The following is an 18,873-nucleotide window of genomic DNA, read 5'->3' on the forward strand; positions in this document are numbered from 1 at the left end:
TGACTTCATTAGGGCCACTAAATATCAGGGTTAATTATTAGTTATTTCCCCTGATATGAAGCTCCAGAATTAAAAAGCAGGCAAAAGATACTTCAGTTAGCCAGGCATGGTGGCACATGCCTGTAATCCCAGCACTCAGGAGGCTGAGGCAGGAGGATCGCTGCAAGTTTGAGGCCAGCCTGGGCTACATAGTGAGACCCTGTCTCAAAAAATAAGAAGATATTTCATTTTAGCAAGGCTGGAGATTTTGAAGTTAGTGTTTTCCAAATATTTATGCAAAGTTGGCTCTACTAGAACAATTACTGCCAAGCATCTTGGACCTCTCTGGCTCTATCCTTCAGTCATTTTGCAATGCACTGGAATGGGACAGGAAAGAACCTAATGATGTCTTATTTCTAAGGCAAAGCAAAGTTGGAAGCAGAATGGGAAACTGGTTAAATGATAAAGAAAGCACTGAAATACCTAAGGGTTTCTCGTGCTTACCTTCCTGTCATAACCCATCAGAAAATCTACATGGGGAGGTATTTTCTCCAAAACATCTTCATTGACTGTTCTCTCTACCAGATGTCTATCCCAAGGGCTGATACTCAAAACAACTGATGAGTGGTAACAAATGGCCACAGATCAATTAGGATAGTTGCCAGCCACGAATAGAGAATAGAGTCCTGGCATTCTGCAGCTGTGGCAGACATTATTGCTGCCCTGTGGGAAGCACCTAGAGGTGGGACTGAGGCAGAGGCTCTTGGATGAGTAGCACAGGGAATGTTCACCTCCTCGGCTAATAAGTAACTGTCCTTGTACACATCACCCCCAAGAATAGGATACAGAGAGACAGAGAGGAGAACTTCTTAAGGTTTTAGGAATGAGATTGAACAAGTGGTTGATCCTTGCATTCGTGGGACATTTTGCTGATTTCACAGCTAGAAATTTCTCTTAGCAGAAAGTCAAAAAACAAAAGGTTTCATTGCATGACTCCAAACATTTTTTTTCAACTCTAGACTTTAAAAAGCTAACTATAAAAGTAGAGCTACATTTAGGTTAAAATCCATATCCTCACCTTTTCATCATCTAAGAAGCAAATAAAGCATACTAAGATTGAGATCAAATGTGCCCTCCAAAGAGGAGGAAATTAGATAAGCCAGACCTTCAGGCACAGACTTTACTAGCAGGAGAAAAATTTCTTATGCTATGCATAGGGCTCCAGAACAATAAGAAGGGAGATGAGCCATTTTAACAACAACCATTAATTTTTTATTAAATTTCTAGTCAAATATAACAAAATAACTTTTCTTTTATAAAACAACTTAAATACTTAAATATTTACAACATTGTCAGTTGGGAAAAAGACAAACAAAGAGAGGGAAAAATGAAGAAAAGTATATAAGAGACAAATTCAAGCACATAATAAATACAGCCTATTGGCATGCCTGGCTGGCCCTGATGCCTGCTGCCAAAGTGCCAGATCCTCAGCTTGATAATCAGTACATAAAAATCTCATCCAGTGTTGCTATGTCCAAGGGGGGAGTTTTGGTGACTTCAAAGAACTTTCTGCAAGAGAAAGAAAGGTCAGTTCAGTATAAAATAGGTCAAAGCCAAACAGACTTCAAGTGGTTTAAGTGGGACATAGAGCCCTTCGTTTGCTATCTTGCTTTAGTAGAAAGGAAGACAGAAAAGTGTCTGAGACCATTTCTCTTAAGTGAATGTAGTCTGTGTGTAATGTTTCAAAGCATCTCCAAGAATGACCACAAACCCAACCTCAGCTATGGCTTGGTACTTACTCGTGAGAATACTTCGTATACACAGTCTTGAGCCTATCACAATAATGGTAAGTCAGCAAGATGTTCAGCTGTCTAACCAGAGGGTGAAGCTCAAAGGTCGTGTAGCCACTGTAAAACTCCAAAAGAGGAGCCTGGAAGAAAAAGCATGAATAGTGAAGTCTACCACAGAAGGCTACCCCCTCCATCTCTATTGCCCCAAGCCCAAATTTCCCATCTATGGTATAGGCAGGGATGATATTTAAAACATTTCAACCAAGATACATCATGTAAAGGTACAAGATTCCAATGATGAATGTAACTGTATTGTATACCTAAAATGTACTGATAAACTTAATGGATAAAAAAAAATAAAACATTTCAAAGACTCTTATCTGGAATAGGTTTCCACTAAAATCTTTTCCAATGGCTATATCTATATGCTGTATGTATCAGTAAGAGGTTAGCTTTGATCACAGATATTCATGTAAACTGAAATCCATCAAAGTTCTAAAGTACAGGATTGATTTTATAATTTACTCACTCTTAGGCATATAATTAATGACCAAACAAACCCCAAAAGAAACTGGGTGTCAACTCAGCAGCTAAGAGAAAATAAAAGCTGCTCCTCATCTCTACCCCTAATGACTATCATTTAATATATACATTTTCTCACTCAACTGTAAGAATGCCTATTATAGGAAGAAAAGGGGCAAAGGGGAAGGAAGTGGGAGGGCTAAGGGAAAGGATAGAAGGGAATGAGATTAATATGAGAAAATGGAAAAACAGGAACAAAATCTTTGTAAATAGGGAAGAATGGAGGGGTTGAAGGGAGGGCTGGGCAAGGGTGAAAAATAAGAACCAAGAGAGATTATGTAAAGTTGCAAATTTCCAATGATGAATGTCATTATATTGTATACCTAAAATGTACCAATGATTAGAATGAATAGTTGATAATGCAAAATAGGAAGAAAAGGTCCAAAGGGGTAGGGGTAGTGGGAGGGGCAGGGGGAAGGAAAGAAAGGAAAGGAAAAATGCCGAGAAATGGAAAAAATGGAAATAAAGTCTTTGTAAATAGGGAAGGGTGGAGGGGGTGAAGGGAGGGCTAGGAATGGGGAAAATATAAGAACCAAGATGCATTATGTAAAGGTACAATTCCCAAAGAGAAATGTAATTGTGTTGTATACCTAAAATGTACCAATAAAAGAATTTAACAAAAACAAAACAAAAAAGAATGCCTATTATGTGGATGAAGCAATATAGTAATGATTAAGAGCAAAGTTTCTAGAGGCAGACTGGTTCTGTTTAAATTGCAGTTCTAAACCAGGTGTGGTGGCACACATCTGTAATCCCAGCACTCTAGAGGCTGAGGCAGGAGGATCATTGTGAATTCAAGGTCAGCCTGGGGTACATGGCAAGTTCAAGGCCAGCCCAAACTGCATAAGCAAGATCCTGTCTCAAAAAAACCAATAAATAAATAGATAGATAAATAGATAAATAAGTTCTAGTTCTACTAACATCATGGCTGGCAGCCAGTGATTTAACTTCATGGTGCCTCAGTTTTCCAATCTGGCAAATGGGGATCATTACAATAATTACATGATAGGATTAAATGAAAAAATATATTAATCACATAGGACAGGGTCTAGCATATAATAAATGCCCCCAAAATGCTAGATAGAATTAGTATTTCTAAGTTCTGTGTAGAATTCTGGGAATACAAATACAAAGATGAATAAGGTACCTGCCCTTCAGGAGTCCAGTCTGAAGGAGGAGAGAAACACGAAAATAGAGGCTACAAAATGTATGGTCAGTGCTGTGATGGAAGTGAACATGGGCTACTTGAGGAAGAGAGCAACAAGACACATGAACTTGTGACTTGGAGAGTCACAGAAAGTTTTACAGAAGGGGGCACATTTGCAATGGGTATTGAAAGTCAAGTAAGAACGAGTTCAACAGGCAGAGAAAGGAAAAGTTTTTTACTTTCCCAAAACTGCCTTGTCTTTCCTGAGCTCCTTCAAGTATGCTACCTGAAAGTCCAAACATTTTACCTGGAAGTAGGGATGAGGATTAAGAAGCCTATCCGTTTTTTATATGGTGGCCCCTGAGACACCTCTGCAGGAAACCCAGGGATTCCCTGAGTACTGTTTGGAAACCAATGCCATGAAGGTCAGTCATCCAGATGCTGAACAGAGACTAACACAATATACTGGGCATGTTAAGTAAGATTAGATATTGACATTGCGGCAATGCAGACCCTCAATGTTCACCTTGATTGCTAACAGTAGCCTACTCACTGGTGTTCTCATCTGTATAGTCTCCTTCATCTAATATTCCTTTTATACTGCTATACCAGTACTATTTCCAAAACCGTCAAAAAGGAACATGTCACTTTCCTTCTTAAAAAGCCCTCATTGCCCTAGTATAAAGTGGGTCTCTTCTGTTTATCATGCATATGGGCTAAGTCTCAATCCTCAGCACCACACAAGGACAGACAGACAGACATACACACACACACAAACACACACACACACACACACAAAGAGGTAAAGGGAATTCAAGATCTCTCACAATCTAAAAACAATCTTCCATCCTGGTCTCATCTCTTAACATTCCATTAAAATACACTCTGCTTATCCATAGGAAATGTCTTACTCTGCACCAAACACATCACATTCCTTCCTTAATCTTTTCAATTATTGTTCCCTCTACCTCGAATATTTGGTTTCTCACAAATTCCTAGTCATCTCTCAAGACCTAGTTAAAAGTCACTTCTTCTATGAAGCCTGCCAGAAGAGGCAGCGTGGAGCTAGACTACCTGAATTCAGATTAAGGTCAGCATTTAGTTGATATTCACTGGTTTTGCCATCAAATGTAAAAACACAGAAATATTTCTATCCTAGTTAGCACATAAGTTGCTGCCATAAGCTGCTCAACTTTCCCCTTCAGGACTCAATAAGCTACAGAACCCAAGGCTCAAAACCTGGCTCAGCATAGGGCCTCCAGTGCCATACTCTGGATCAATGCCCATATCCATTCTAATTATATAGTAGATTTAGATTTTTGAGCACGAGGTCTACCTCTACCTCTATTAGTTGTGTAAACATGGAGTGTCTTACCTGTAAATAGGGATAAAAGTACAGATTGTTAGGGTTGTAAAGATTAAGTGAGTTTAATATACAAAGTGCTTAGATTACTATTTAAGCAGCCAATAAATGCTAGCCATTATGATTGTTAATTATTTTCATTATAATCACTGCCATTTACTGAATGCTCTCTCTGCCCCATGAAATTTTGATATGACTTACCCAGGTTTATGCAACAGTTACACAGATCTTTCTCAGCATACAGAGGTTTTTACCATCAGTAGTGGCTAGGATTCTGGATGGGAGGGGCTGAGATACAGTACTGCACTTGTGAGCATATTATACCCACTTAGATTGCATGTTACACATCAGTAAGAATCCAAAGCTCCTAAAGTTGCTTTTATCTACAACTTTATAGTTGATAAAGAACCACATAAGAGTTTTACTTGTTTTGAGGTAGAAAGCTTTGGAGGTCTTTCTCTTCAGAGGACAGCACTATAGTCACGTATCGAAGTACCCTGTTATACACATAGACAAACAGTTTTGCTATTTTTCAGTAGTGCTTTTCAAATTCTATTTTAACAAGCTCCCTCAAGGGCCAACTTTGCTGAGGGGACTATAAGGAAAAGGGGTAGGCTAGGTCAGGGATATGAATCAGGCTCAACTTACGTCCTATGACAAGTAGATAGTCTTAGGCTTTCTGGGAAGCATTTTTGGAATAAAGAGTAAAGTGACTAAGAAAAATGAAATGAAATATTTTAAAACCATTGCTGTGGGAACACTTGCTCCTCAGTTATCCAGGTGCTAGATACTTCTATCTGTGAGAGTATGTGACAGTTTTGTCACTATTATGGTTATATCTAGGTGTACCCTAAAGCCTCATGAGATCATAGGCAGTACCTCTGAAAGGTGATTAGATCATGGGAGCTTATAGTTGACTTGCTATTAGGAGGTGGGGTCTGGTCCAAAGATACAAGTCACTGGGGGCATGACTTGGAAGGGTTTACCTTCGTTCCTCATCCCTCCTTTGACTCCATTCTTCCTGGATGCCATGAGGTGAGCAGCTTTTCTTTGTCCAGGCCCTCTCACAGTGCCATTCTAAACCTTACAGCCAGCACCTGGACTGAAACTTCTACTAACTGTGAGCCAAAATAAACCTTCCATCCTTTAAATTGTGGGCATTGAGTAGTGTCTCAGTGATGAGAAAGTGACTAAAACAGATTTTGGTACCAAAGAAGTGGAGTGGTTGTTGTGATTATCTCACCATGTGGTTCAGAAGCTGTTGGAACTGGTTTGTAGGAGTTTGGAAAGATTTGGAGATATTGCCTAGAGAAGTCCTAAAATGTTTTATGCCAAGCTTTGATGGAAGATTCTAGTGAAACTCAAGAAGACCAGAATGCTGATAAAAATGCAGACGGAAAAGATAAGGCTCAGGAGGTTTCTGTTGGGAACAAGGACTCCATTGGCAGTTGAACTCTAGACCATGTGTGTTATGCTCTGGCAGAAAATTTATCTACATTTTGCTCATGATCTGAGACAATGCAGGAGACTGAAATTAAGGAGGAAAAAGTATTTAATCTGGTAGAGGAAATTTCAAGACAGACTAATGTTCAGGCTGCAGCATGGGTACTGCTTGCTACTTTTAGTGAGATCTACTGTGAGAAACAGGAACAAAAACCCCATTTAAAATTTTCAGTTTTATCAGAGAGGAAGCATTTATACAGATGGAGCAGAGAAGAACTTCCTTGCTGGAAAGATTAGTATTTTTAAAAAGCCAAGTACTTTGGATCAGGACAATAGGAAAAATGGCTTGAGGGCATATCAGGAATCAACAAGACCCCACCCTTCACATGCTCTACTTTTGCACAAGTTGCAAAAGTAGAAGACTTCACATTGAGAAGAGAGACATAGGGCACCCTGCTCAATAAGTGCTGCCTAGGGACTACATTCACCAGGATTTAGTTTACAGTGTCATCTACCCAGGCACTCAGAGACCCCTGCAACTACAATCAAGGAAGCCTGGCTACTGCTGGAACTAGTGGCAGACCTTGGTGTCACCCACATGGTGTAGGTTTTATAGGCATACAGAATACAAGAGTTGTAGGGTCAGGAAGGTGTCTACCCAGATTTCAGTATTCCTGTGAGGTCAAGCAGTATGCCTCTCAGATGGCAGTGCATGATGTTTTAAGAATGAAGACAAGCATGCATTAGAAACCCCAGGAGGTGGAGAAGCCAGAAATATGAAACATTTGAGGAAAGCCATAAGGAGAGAGAAAAGCCAGCCCAAGAGAGATGTCATGAGGGCTGCAATCACTAGCAATGCCATAGGGGTGGGGCCACCTAAACCTTTTGGAGTTCACATCTCACTGCTACAGGATTTAATGTTTGTCCTACTTGGTTTCAGCCTTGTTTTGGCCCATTCCTTTCTATCTCCCTTTTTCTTCCTTTCGGAATGGGAACATTTACTCTGAGCCATCATATGTAGGGGCTCACATATTATAAGAGTTTGCCTTGAGTCTCTGAGGAGACTTCGGACCTGGACTTTTCAGCAATGCTGAAACTGTTAAGAGTCATGACTCTTAGAGATAGGCTAAATCCATTTTGCATAAAGAGATGCACATGAGTCTTAGGGGGACAGGGATGGAATGTTATGGTTCATATAAAGGTGCCCCCTTAAAGGCTCATCTGGGAGGGTCCCAAAATAGCAGGGCAGTGACTGTCAGCAACCTAGCTTCTCCAGAACAAAGCGTCTAGAGTCGGGAAAACAAAAGTGGAGAGAGGAAACAAAGTGAGTGGAAATAACCTGAGAACTACAAGGGAAATGACAGAAAAGAAAATTGGATTGAGTGATACAGAAGAAATAGATCACACCACAGAGGAGAGACCATGCAGTGCTGCTGACAGTGGCCGGTTAGGAATCAGATGGGAAGTAAAGTAAAACAAACAACTTTTTTTGCTCATGGAGAACCAGAGAACTGCATTGGGACTGAGAGAACCATCTACAGTTAGAAATAGCAGGGAGAGCCCAGAACACTGCTTCCAGATCAGCCTTCTGTGGTCAATGGTAGACTAGTGATCTCAGTACAAGTGCCTGCCATGTTCTGGTTTGAGCTCCACTCCTTAACCCTAGGATAAGGAAGAGAGCCACACGTCCAAAACAATGGAAAATTTTCTTCTACTATTCTTTGATTGCATTATTTTTTCATTTTTTATTTTTATTTTATTTTTTAAATTTAAAAAAGTTTTTTATTCTTTGCTATTTTCCTTCTATACATTTTACCCCACATTTTTATTCCATTATTTTACCCTTTTTTCTTTTAAGAGAATGTGTATGTATGGTTCTCTTCCTCTTGCCTTTTTGCTCCCAATATAGTTAATACAGGGTAAGGGAATGCTTCTTTGTCCCTTTATATCCCTCCTACTGTTATCCATATCTCTTCACCTGACTTTTGAAGTGGGAGGGGTAGGAGTAAGGAAAGAAGGGAAAAGAATAAATTGTTTTTCTTGTTTCTTATTCATTCTCAATTTTTCTTTTATTTCTACTTCCCCTTTTCATTTTTCTCCCTTTAACTTTTTCTCTAATATTTACATCAGTCATAGTATCTTTTCCCATCCTCATTTCTCACTACCAATTTTCTATTTGGTTTACCCTTATCTCTTGCTAAATATACAACACACCCCTACCATCATTAGGATCCTTTGCCTTCTTCCTATTTCCTCTTTCCTATACCACAGAGCAGAGAACTTAAAGAGGAGGAAAACAGAAAAAATTTTAATTTTCTTTTTTCTCTTCACTTCCCCTCTCTGACATTACCTAGTTCCCAACCTCCCTGAGCTTTAGATAACTGATTCTATAAAATTACTGTTGAATGATCCTTTTCACCATTAGAGGAGACACAGTCATCATATTTAGTGCACATTAGCTGTGTGTCAAGACTTGGGTTGTTATGATGCTTACACTGTAACTGTGGATTTCTTCTCCAGGCTAAAGGGAGACCCCAAACTGGGTCTCATCTCAACTGGATCAACAAGATACCATGGTAACAAATTAGCTTATTACTACTGTAGTTAACTGGATTGCATAGGAATAATCCTGACTCAGTGAACAATTTAGTGCCAGTGAACCTGTCTGCCAAATCCATCATCACACCCAGAGAGAAAGAGACAACAACAGTTCCTAGGCCCAAACTTGGAATGGATCAACTGCAAGAATGCCTGCAACCTGGCTGGAAGAAGCCCTGACTTTGAGTTAGCTTCAGTATTATTATGGTAGAGGGATCACAAGAGTCACTGGGGTGTGAGAACTCAGTGTCTGGCAAAGAAGCTATTGGGAATCACATATGCAATGTCTCATTGGAATATTTAATCTGTATTCCCATTAGACATTTTAAAGGTTTAAGTTTTTGTACATTCCTTGATTTATTTAGTAATGTGGGGTTATGTTATGTTCTTTTATACTTTTTGTGTTTGTTAGGTTGTTGCTTTTGTGTATTTGTTCTTTCATTGCCTCTGATTTAATAGATGTCTAAATTATCTCCCTCATCTCAGCTCTCTGGCTATTTCTTCACCTCAACCCCCAACCCCCAAGACAACATTATCAACATATTTCTTTATTCTTTTTCCAAACATGTAAACTCCTTCTCCCAAGTTTTTAAATTCCCCACAGTTAGCTCCCTCAGTTATTCCTATCTTCTCTAGTATTATTCCTCGATGCTCCCCATCCTAAGCCTTTGACTCCCATATCTTAGCTAGATTGCTGTCCTACTATCAGCAAGTTCTGACAACTTGCTTTCCTGAATCACAAAGTAAACACCCTTTCTCCCATATCTCACCTATGCTCTCACAAAATATTCTCTGAAAACTCAAAACCCCCCAACTCAACTAAAAGTACAGCAATAAAATCAGACCCATCAACTTTTTCTTCTCATTTACCCTATTCCACACTTCAAATCTCTCCCTTAGGTGTCTAACACTCCTCACACAACCACTTCCCATTCTCCCCACCCCACCTCAATCATCTCAGTGAAGAAAACCACAAATAATAAATTGTCAGAGTACTTAGAGAATAGACAAAGGGGGGAGTGTAACTGCAAGGACTATCATATAAAAGTGTTGTAAGATTGAATCTGTGGAGGCTGTTACAATCACAAGTAATTCTTTCAGCAAAACACAGTGACAGAGTTGAAATCACTTAAAGTAAATAACAGAAGGAGTAAATACTAGCACTGGACATACAAAGCTAAAATTTATTCTGGGGATGCAACATCCTACTCAAAATTTCCACACAACCCACAAACATTGCTCACTTCTTCAGTCCTCAACCTGCAGTAACATCCCCAAACAAGGAGGAGAGAAAGAGGGGCATATATATATATATATATATATATATATATATATATATATTACATATATATATATATATTAAAGCTATACACACAAACAAACACAGGTATATGTAGGAGAATGGGGAAGTTGGTAAATAGAACATCTCCAACCCCCCACCCAACTCTCTTAAAAGCAGAGCAAGCCATCACAAAGGGAGAAGAAAACAAATACCAAGTAGCAGAAATCTATGAAATGTTCAAAGAAAGGATGAAGAAAATAGATGAGTTCAAAGAGGACATGAACCAAAAGTTCACAGCAATTTCACTAAATATGCCACAGTGAATTTCAGGGAAATAAGTTAAAAACTGGATGAATTAAACAAAACAGTTCAAAAATTGAATAACAGATTCAACAAGAATGTGAAATCCTCAAAAGGATGTCAGACAGAAATACTTGAAATAAATAAGTGGTATATAGTCAGGCATGGTGGCACATGCCTATATCCCAGCAATCGGGAGGCTGAGGCAGGAGGATCACTGTGAGTTTGAGGCCTGCCTGGGCTACATAGTGAGCTCAAGTCCAGCCTGAACTACAGAGTGAGACCCCATTTTTAAAAAAAGTAGTATAGAATTCATAAATTGCAGAAATGACCAGTGTAAACACAGTGTCTGATACTGAGAACAAAATAGTGAAGTAGGATAAAGAGCACAAAGAAGCCGAAAGGAAAACAAGAGACTAAGAGAAGACTATCCAGCAGCTTCTAGATGATGAGAAGAACAATCTAAGGCTAATTGGAGTCAGAGAAAATCTAGAATATTGCACAGATGGATTCACCAACATGCTTACAGAAACCATAAAAGAACATTTCCCAAATATGAGGAAAGAGTTTAATGCAAGAATCAACTAGATCAAATGACACCTGCCAGCTGGGCATGGTGGTGGATGCTTGTAATCCCAGCACTTGGGAGGCTGAGGCAGGAGGATTAACACAAGTTCAAGGCCAGCCTGAACTGCACAGGAAGACCTTGTCTGGAAAAAAAGAAGAAGAAGACACCTGCCTGACCAAACTTGGGATAGTCAATACGTGAACAAACATGCTGGCTGACTGACACTCAGGGTAAACTGTTAAGTGGTTAAAATACAAGTAAGTGATGCTTATAGAATATCAAATAATTATAATGGAAAAAGAAGCTCACCAAGGCATATCCTTATTGAATTACCAGATATACAACAAAACAGAATTTTTAAAGTAGCTACAAAAAAACAAAAAATCACGCACAATGGTAAACCAATTAGAATCACAACAGACTTCTCAACACAAACCCTGAAGGCCAGAAGATCTTGAAGTATTTCAAGTCCTGAGAGCAAATAACTTCCGACCCAGATTAACTTACCCAAGGAAGCTATCCTTCAAAATAGAAGGACAAATAATGTATTTCCATGAAAAAGACCAGCTCAGAAAATAGATGAGTGCTAATCCGTTTAGCACTCAAGTATACTCTTGACAGAAACAAGGAATTGGATACAGCTAAAAACACAGAGGGAACTAGTGGAATCAATGGAAAAATAGCAACAAAGACATCAGGAAAAGAGAAAAAAACATTCACCAAAAGATAAAGAAAGCAATGATAATAAATAACCAACACATGGGCCAGGCATTTAACTCAGTGGTGCTGCCACCTCCCTTGCAAGCACAAGGTCCTGAGTTCAATCCCATTAACAACAAAAAAAAAAAAATTCAAAAAATAACTAACACACACATCTCAGTCATAGCACTCAATGTTAACGGCCTCAAATCTCCAATTAAAAGACACAGACTGGCAGACCAGATCACAAAACAGAACCCAACAATCCGTTACATTCAATCAACTCATCTAATCCAAAAAGATATTCCTAGACTAAAAATTAAAGGATGGAAAGCAACATTTCATGCACCAGGACCCTGGCAAGAAGCAAGGGTAGCAATTTTAATATCAGACATGACAAATTTTAAGCTAAGACTAATTAGAAGAGAAAAAGAAGGTCACTACATACTACTTTTAAGGGAACAATCCAAAAAACAGAGAAACATTGATAAACATATATGCACCAGATACTGGAGCACTTATCTTCATAAAAGAAAAAGTGTTGAAATTAAAAGATCAAATAAACATTAACACAATCATAGTAAGGGATTTTAATAACCCACTTTTACAAAGAGATAGATGAACTAAACATAAAACCAATAAAGACATTTGAGAGCTGAACCACACCTTTGAACTTATGGACTTAATGGATATATACAGAGTAATTCACCCAACTGCAACAGTACAAACAGCACACGGTATTTTTTCCAAAATATATCACATACTAGTCCACAAAATCAGCTTAAGTAAATATAAAAAAATAGAACTTACCCCATGCATACTACCAGACCACTGTCCAAAGAAAATAGAAATCAACAACAGAAGAAATTTTAGCAAAAGCTCCTGGAAAATTAATAATATACCCCTAAACAACAAATGGGTCATAAAGGAAATCAAAGAAGAAACTAAAAATTTTCTAGGAGTTAATGACAATGACTGTACAACTCATTGAAACTTCTGGGACACTATGAAAGCAGTTCTAAGAGGAAAATTTATCACATTCAATGCTTACATTAGGAAAAAAGAGCAAGCTCAAGATACTCAAGAAACAACAATAATCCATGGAAAACTGAAATTAATGAAGGAAATTATAAAAATGAGAGCAGAAATCAATGAAATTGAGACCAAAAAATAGTTTTTAAAAAAATCAACGCATCAAAGAGCTGGTTCTTTGAAAGAATAAATAAAATAATAAGGCCCTAGGAAGACTTACCAAAAGAAAGTGAGAAAAGACATCAGTGCAATTAGAAATGAAAAAGGTGAAATCACAACAGATATTGTTAAAATCCACAAGAGAGTAACTACTTCAAAAAATGATATTTCAACAAATTACAAATTTTGAAGAAATGGACAGATTGATAGACACATAGAAATTACCAAAACTAACCCAAGAATACATAAATATGCTTAACAACCCAATTACAAGCAATGAAATTGACACAGTAATAAAGAATCTAGCAACTATAAAAAGCCCAGAACCTGATGAATTCACTAATGAATTCTACAAAACCTTTAAAGATTTTATATCATCAATACTCTTTTTTTTTGGTACCGGGGATTGAACTTGGGACCTTGTGCTTGCGAGGCAGAAGTTGGAACCACTGAGCTAAATTCACAGCCCATCATTAATACTCTTTACGTTCTTTAAAGAAACTGAAAGGGAGAATGTTCCCAAAATCATTTATGGAAGCTAGTATCATCCTGATCCCCAAACCAGATAAAGACCCAACTAAAAAAGAAAACCATAGGCCAGTCTCCTGAATGAACAAAGATGCAAAACTCCTCAACAAGATATTAGCAAATAGAGTGCAGAATATTATCAAAAAGATTCTACATCATGATCAGGTAGGTTACATCCCAGAGATGCAAGGATGGTTCCACATCCATAGGTCAAAAAATTTAATACAGTGGACCCTTGACTTATGAACTCGATTGGTTCCCAAGGGCTGGTTACAACTCAAGTTGGTTGTAAGTCAATACAGCTGAGATCTGGATGTCTACCTGGGTATACCCTATAGATAACAAGAGGTAGATGAATCTTCCATTAACCCAAGTTGTTCGTATATCAGGCCAGTCATAACTTGAGGGTCCACTGTACATCACATAAAGTGAAGCAAACTCAAAAACTAAATCATAGCAATAGATAACAGAAAAGGCTTACTACAAAACAAAACACCACTTCATGATAAAAACCCAGAAGTAAACAGGTATAAAAGCATTTATGAATATAATAAAAGCTGTAGTATATGAAAAACCAATAGCCAATATCATAATAAATGGGGAAAAACTAAAAGCATTTCATCTAAAATCAGGACTAAAACAAGCATGTCCACTATCACTTCTTCTATTCAACATAGCACTTGAAATATTAACCATGTAGGCAAGAAAAAGAAATAAAAGGGATTCATATAGTAAAGGAAAAACTCAAATTATTATCTGCAGATGACATTATACTCTACATAGTAGGCTCAAAGAACTCCACCAAAAAGCCCTTAGAACTAATAACTAACTTCAGCAATGTACCAGGATACAAAATCAAGACACAAAAATCATTAGCATTTGTGCACACCAACAATGAACAGGATGAGACGGAAATTATGAAAACAGTACTATTCACAGTAGCTTCAAGAAAAATCAAATATCGAGGAATTAACCTAACCAAGGAAGTGAAAGACCTCTACAGAGAAAAATATACTACTCTGAAAAAGGAGACTGAAGAAGATATCAGAAAATGGAAAGATGTCCTTTGCTCTTGGATAGCCAGAATTAATACTGTCAAAATAGCCCTACTCCCAAAACTGTTATGCAGATTCAATGAAGTCCCAATCAAACTACCAACAGCAGGCTGGGGATGTAGTTTAGTGGTAGAGAACTTGTTCAGTAGTGTAAGGCCCTGGGTTCAATCCTCAGCACCACGAAAGAAAAAAATACCAACAGCATACTTTACAGCTCTAGAGAAGCCAATCTTTAAATTCATATGGAGCCAGATGAGACCCAGAAGAGCACAAGCAATTCTGGATAACAAGACCAAAGCAGGAGGCATAGCAATAATTGACTTTAAGCTACACTACAAAGCAATAGTAATAAAAACAGCATGGAACTGAAACAAAAACAAGTACATGGATCAATGGAATAGAATTGAGGATACAGAAACGTCTCCAGACACATTCAGCTATTTGATCTTCTACAAAGGGGACAAAAAGCATATGTTGGAGGAAAGATAGCCTATTCAACAAGTGGTGCTAGGAAAACTCATTAACTGTGTGCCAAACATTGAAAGTGGACTCTTATCTCTCACCATGTACTAAATTAAAAGTAGAATGGATCAAAGATCTAAATATTAAAACAGAAACATTAAATCTACTGGAAGATAAAGTAGGTAAAACACTCTAAGACATAGGTGTACAAAAGGATTTTCTAAATAGAATCTCAATTGCACAAGAAATAACAGAAACACTCAACAGATAGAAACATATCAGACTAAAAACCTTCTGTACAGCAAAAGAAGCAACCAATAGAGTGAAGGGACAAACTACAGAATGAGAAAAACTTTTGCCAGTTACTCCCCAGGCAGTAATATACAAAGAACTCAAAAAAATGAAACCACCTGAAATTAAAGACACAGTCAAGAAATGAGCTAGAGAATTGAACAGATATTTCACAGGGGAAGAAATACAAATGGTCAACAGATACATGAAAAAATGTTCAATACTCCGGCCATTAGAGATATGCAAATTAAAACACTAAGATTTCATCTTACTCCAGAAAAAACTAGCAATCATTAGGAAATCAAACAATAACAAATGCTGGTGTGGCTGTGGTAAACTACTACAACCAGCATGGAAATCAGTACAAAGATTTCTCAAAGAACTGACATTAGACATTCCATACGACTCAGTGATCCCCCTGCTAGGTATCTTCCCCTAAAGAGCTTAAGACATTATACTAGAGTGATAAATGCATACTGATGTTTATACCAGAACAACTTGTAATAGCTAAATCCTGGAAAGAGCCTGTATACCCAACAACAGATGATTGGATAAAAAAGTAGAATCTATATATAATGGAATACTACTCTGCTATAAAGAATGACAGATTTGAGACATTTCTAGAAAAACTGATGCACCCAGAAAATATAATTTTGAGTGAAATAAACCAGACACACAAGCTTAAGCACTGTATGGTATCTGTCATTTGAGTGAGGCAAAGTACAAATAAGTGATAAGTAATAAAGGATGGATAGAATCTGACATGGAGATAGATCTCTTGCAATAGGGGAGTGGTCCAAGGGGAAAAGCGTGAGAGGTAAGGAGTGAAAGGGAAGTAAAATAAAGACATGCCATGTATAGAAACCTAATAACCTCAATTAATGTAAACATTATATGTCATAACATGAGCTAAGATTAATGATATCAATAAGAATGAAAAATAGGATGGGGGAATTGAAGGAAGAGGGACGGAAGGGGAAGAGAATTTTAAAAAAACAAGAAACAAGGTATGGTATGTACACATAACCACTCCCCAAGATGATTGTAAACGGCCATGAACTTCGAACAGGTACTAATAAAAAAAGTCTCATGTCGGCATAGGCAGGACCTTTGGAAGTTGACTGGTTTATGGGGGCTTATAGTTGACTTGCTGTTAGGAGGTAGGTTCTGGTCAGGTGAGGCAGATGACTGAAGGCATGACCTGAAAGGCCTTACTTCCTTTCTTGGTTCCCTTGACTCTGTGCTTCCTGGATGCCACGATTTAAACTGCTATTCCTCCTCCATGCCCCTATGCTATACTGTCCTGCCCTAGAGCCAGCTGACCATGGACTGAAACATGAGCGAAAATGAACCTCCCCTCTCTTAAATTGTGGGAGTTGGTATTTTATCCCAGCAATGAGAAAAGTGATTAAGACAGCTCACCAAGACCTTCCCAGAGCCCCAGTTTATACAACCCCCTACTCCTCTCCCAAATACTTACATAATTTTTGAGCTTCTTCATGTAGAGGGCCAAGAGGAAAGAGGCAGCAGCTAGCTTGGAAGCCCTTTCGTGGACATAGTCATATTTCTGCAGGGTCATCTCGCAGATGAAGCGAGACAAAGTCAGTGTCTTCATGCTGACATTGAGACACTAAAGACAGCAAAAAAGACTTGTTCAACAATAAATTCATAAAAATAGTTCCAAGCAGAAGACCCCAACTCCAATTATCTCACCCCTCGTGTAAATAGCTCTTTGTGTGAACAGTGTACCTCTCCTGCCACTGGACTTACCCTAAAGTCCTTGTCTGCAAAAACAGACTCCTTATAGAGAGATTTTGAAATTACCAGTGAGATTTGCAATCATTAGGATTTTAAAAGAAATTATAAAATTTGTACCCTCCCACTTCCTCTTTCTATAGAAGCCATCCTTGGAAAAGTCTAAGTCTCCCAACTGTGACATTGCACCTCATTCTACCCTAGAAGTGTTCCATGCTCCAAAACCACCTTTTCTTCTTTGAAAAAAAAATTGTAACACACAGCATAGAGAAAAATGCACAGCACACACTTGTAGGATATAATAAATAATTTTATGTGGCCTCCTCTGAAACGAATACTCAAGAAAGAAAGAGAACATTGTCAGAATTTCCTCAAAACTTCTCATGTATCCCTACCTGATTAAAGATTCTTCTCCCTCACCCAACTCTGCCTTTATCTCAAAATCTTAAGGTACACTGTGTTAATTTGTAATGTGCCCTCTCCTCCATTGCTTCATAAAGATAGTTATTTGTTTTCAGTACTGGGGACTGAACTCAGGGCCTTTATAATGAGTTACATGCCCAGTACCCCTTCCTTTAATTTTGAGACAGGGTCTCATTAAGTTATTAAGTTGCCCAGGCTGAGCTCAAACATCTGATACTCCTACTTCAGCCTCCCAGAATGCTGAGATTATAGGGCTGTGCCACCAACACTGGGCTTAGACTGCCAACTTTTAAGTTAGGTAATTAGCAGTCTCTCTGGGTCAAGACTAACACAGAAGTAGAAAAACAAGGAAATGCCACCTCCCTCTTACCAAAGCATATCTGCGTAGATAATGATAGGCAACTGGAATGTTGATGTCAAACTTGAGGGTTTTCAGGATGCTCATTTCCATGGCAATCATCTCGTGTCGTTGATACATATCTTCACAGACATACAGGAAGTCATCCACACAAGGTGGAAAGAGCTCCTGTGGGTGAGGGGAGAAGCAGTCACAACCAGGCAGAGAGCTCTCTCCTCTCTGCTTATAGGTGAAAGGCAGAGGGGAAGAAGGGTGAAGGATAGGAGGCAATCATATTGCCTGCCACACACTTTCAGGGAAGCTCTGAAAGCCAGCTTCAGGTCGATCTGAGTGGTTCAACAGAAAAACAAAAGCAGAGAAATGAGAGGGAGGCCTGCTGTAAAACTGCACCACCATCAGAGGCAGACATAGCCTAATGGTATGGATTCTTACAGTGACAGAAGCAATATAAGAGGGCACAGGGCCTGACAGCAGCGATCTTCCCTCCTAATGAATGAGAACCAAGAATGCAAGATGTACGGTCCGTTCTGGGGGAGGAAGAGAAAGATACCAGCAGAAAGGAAAGTGTTACAGTTTAGATCTAAAATGTCCCCCAAAAGTCTCATGTGTTCAGAGCTGGGGATTTGGGAAGGTGATTGGATCATGAGGGCAGTATACTCCTCGGTGGATTGATGGGCTATTAAGAGATGGGACATGCCTTTGAAGGATATATATTATCAGCCCCTTCTTCTCTGGCTCTTTCCCCCTCTCTCTCTGCTTCTAGCTGCCATGAAGCGAGCAGCTTTCCTCTGCCATGCCCTTGTACCATGATGTTCCTGTCTAATATCAGGACTACAGTAATGGAACCAGCTGACCATGGACTGAAACATCCAAAACTATGAATCCAAATAAACTTTCCTCCTTAAAGTTGACTTTCTCATCACAGGGAGCCAGAGATGGAGAGAATGTACATGGGGCAGGATAGGGAGGTGCTGAGAGTTAAAGGAACCACTGCTCTGGGAGTGCTTTCCCATCTCCTGTCCTCTAGAGATTGAAGCTTGGATTTGGGGGAACCATCCG

The 18,873-nt window shown here is 38.7% G+C and overlaps 1 protein-coding gene across 6 annotated transcripts in view; it reads right to left on the reverse strand.

The window, feature by feature from the left end:
• Nucleotides 1-1,233: 1,233 nt before the first annotated feature.
• The window catches only part of Ccnb3 (cyclin B3), an 86,597-nt gene continuing 68,957 nt past the window's right edge, over nucleotides 1,234-18,873 (reverse strand). For 4 of the 6 annotated variants that reach the window (XM_021249992.2, XM_021249995.2, XM_087189712.1 and 1 more), the window contains 4 exons: nucleotides 17,827-17,982; nucleotides 16,759-16,908; nucleotides 1,779-1,909; nucleotides 1,282-1,548 (listed from right to left, as the gene is read on the reverse strand). In XM_021249992.2, coding sequence (XP_021105651.1) covers nucleotides 1,479-1,548; nucleotides 1,779-1,909; nucleotides 16,759-16,908; nucleotides 17,827-17,982 — 507 coding nt within the window. In that variant the 3' untranslated portion in view covers nucleotides 1,282-1,478. Of the gene's footprint in view, nucleotides 1,549-1,778; nucleotides 1,910-16,758; nucleotides 16,909-17,826; nucleotides 17,983-18,873 lie in introns of all 6 variants that reach the window. The other 2 variants (XM_021249993.2, XM_087189711.1) reach the window with 2 other exon arrangements.

This window comes from Heterocephalus glaber, unplaced genomic scaffold (assembly GCF_053883595.1).
Source record: "Heterocephalus glaber isolate CG9 unplaced genomic scaffold, H.glaber_assembly_v1.0 deba00001546, whole genome shotgun sequence".
NCBI lineage: Eukaryota > Metazoa > Chordata > Mammalia > Rodentia > Bathyergidae > Heterocephalus > Heterocephalus glaber.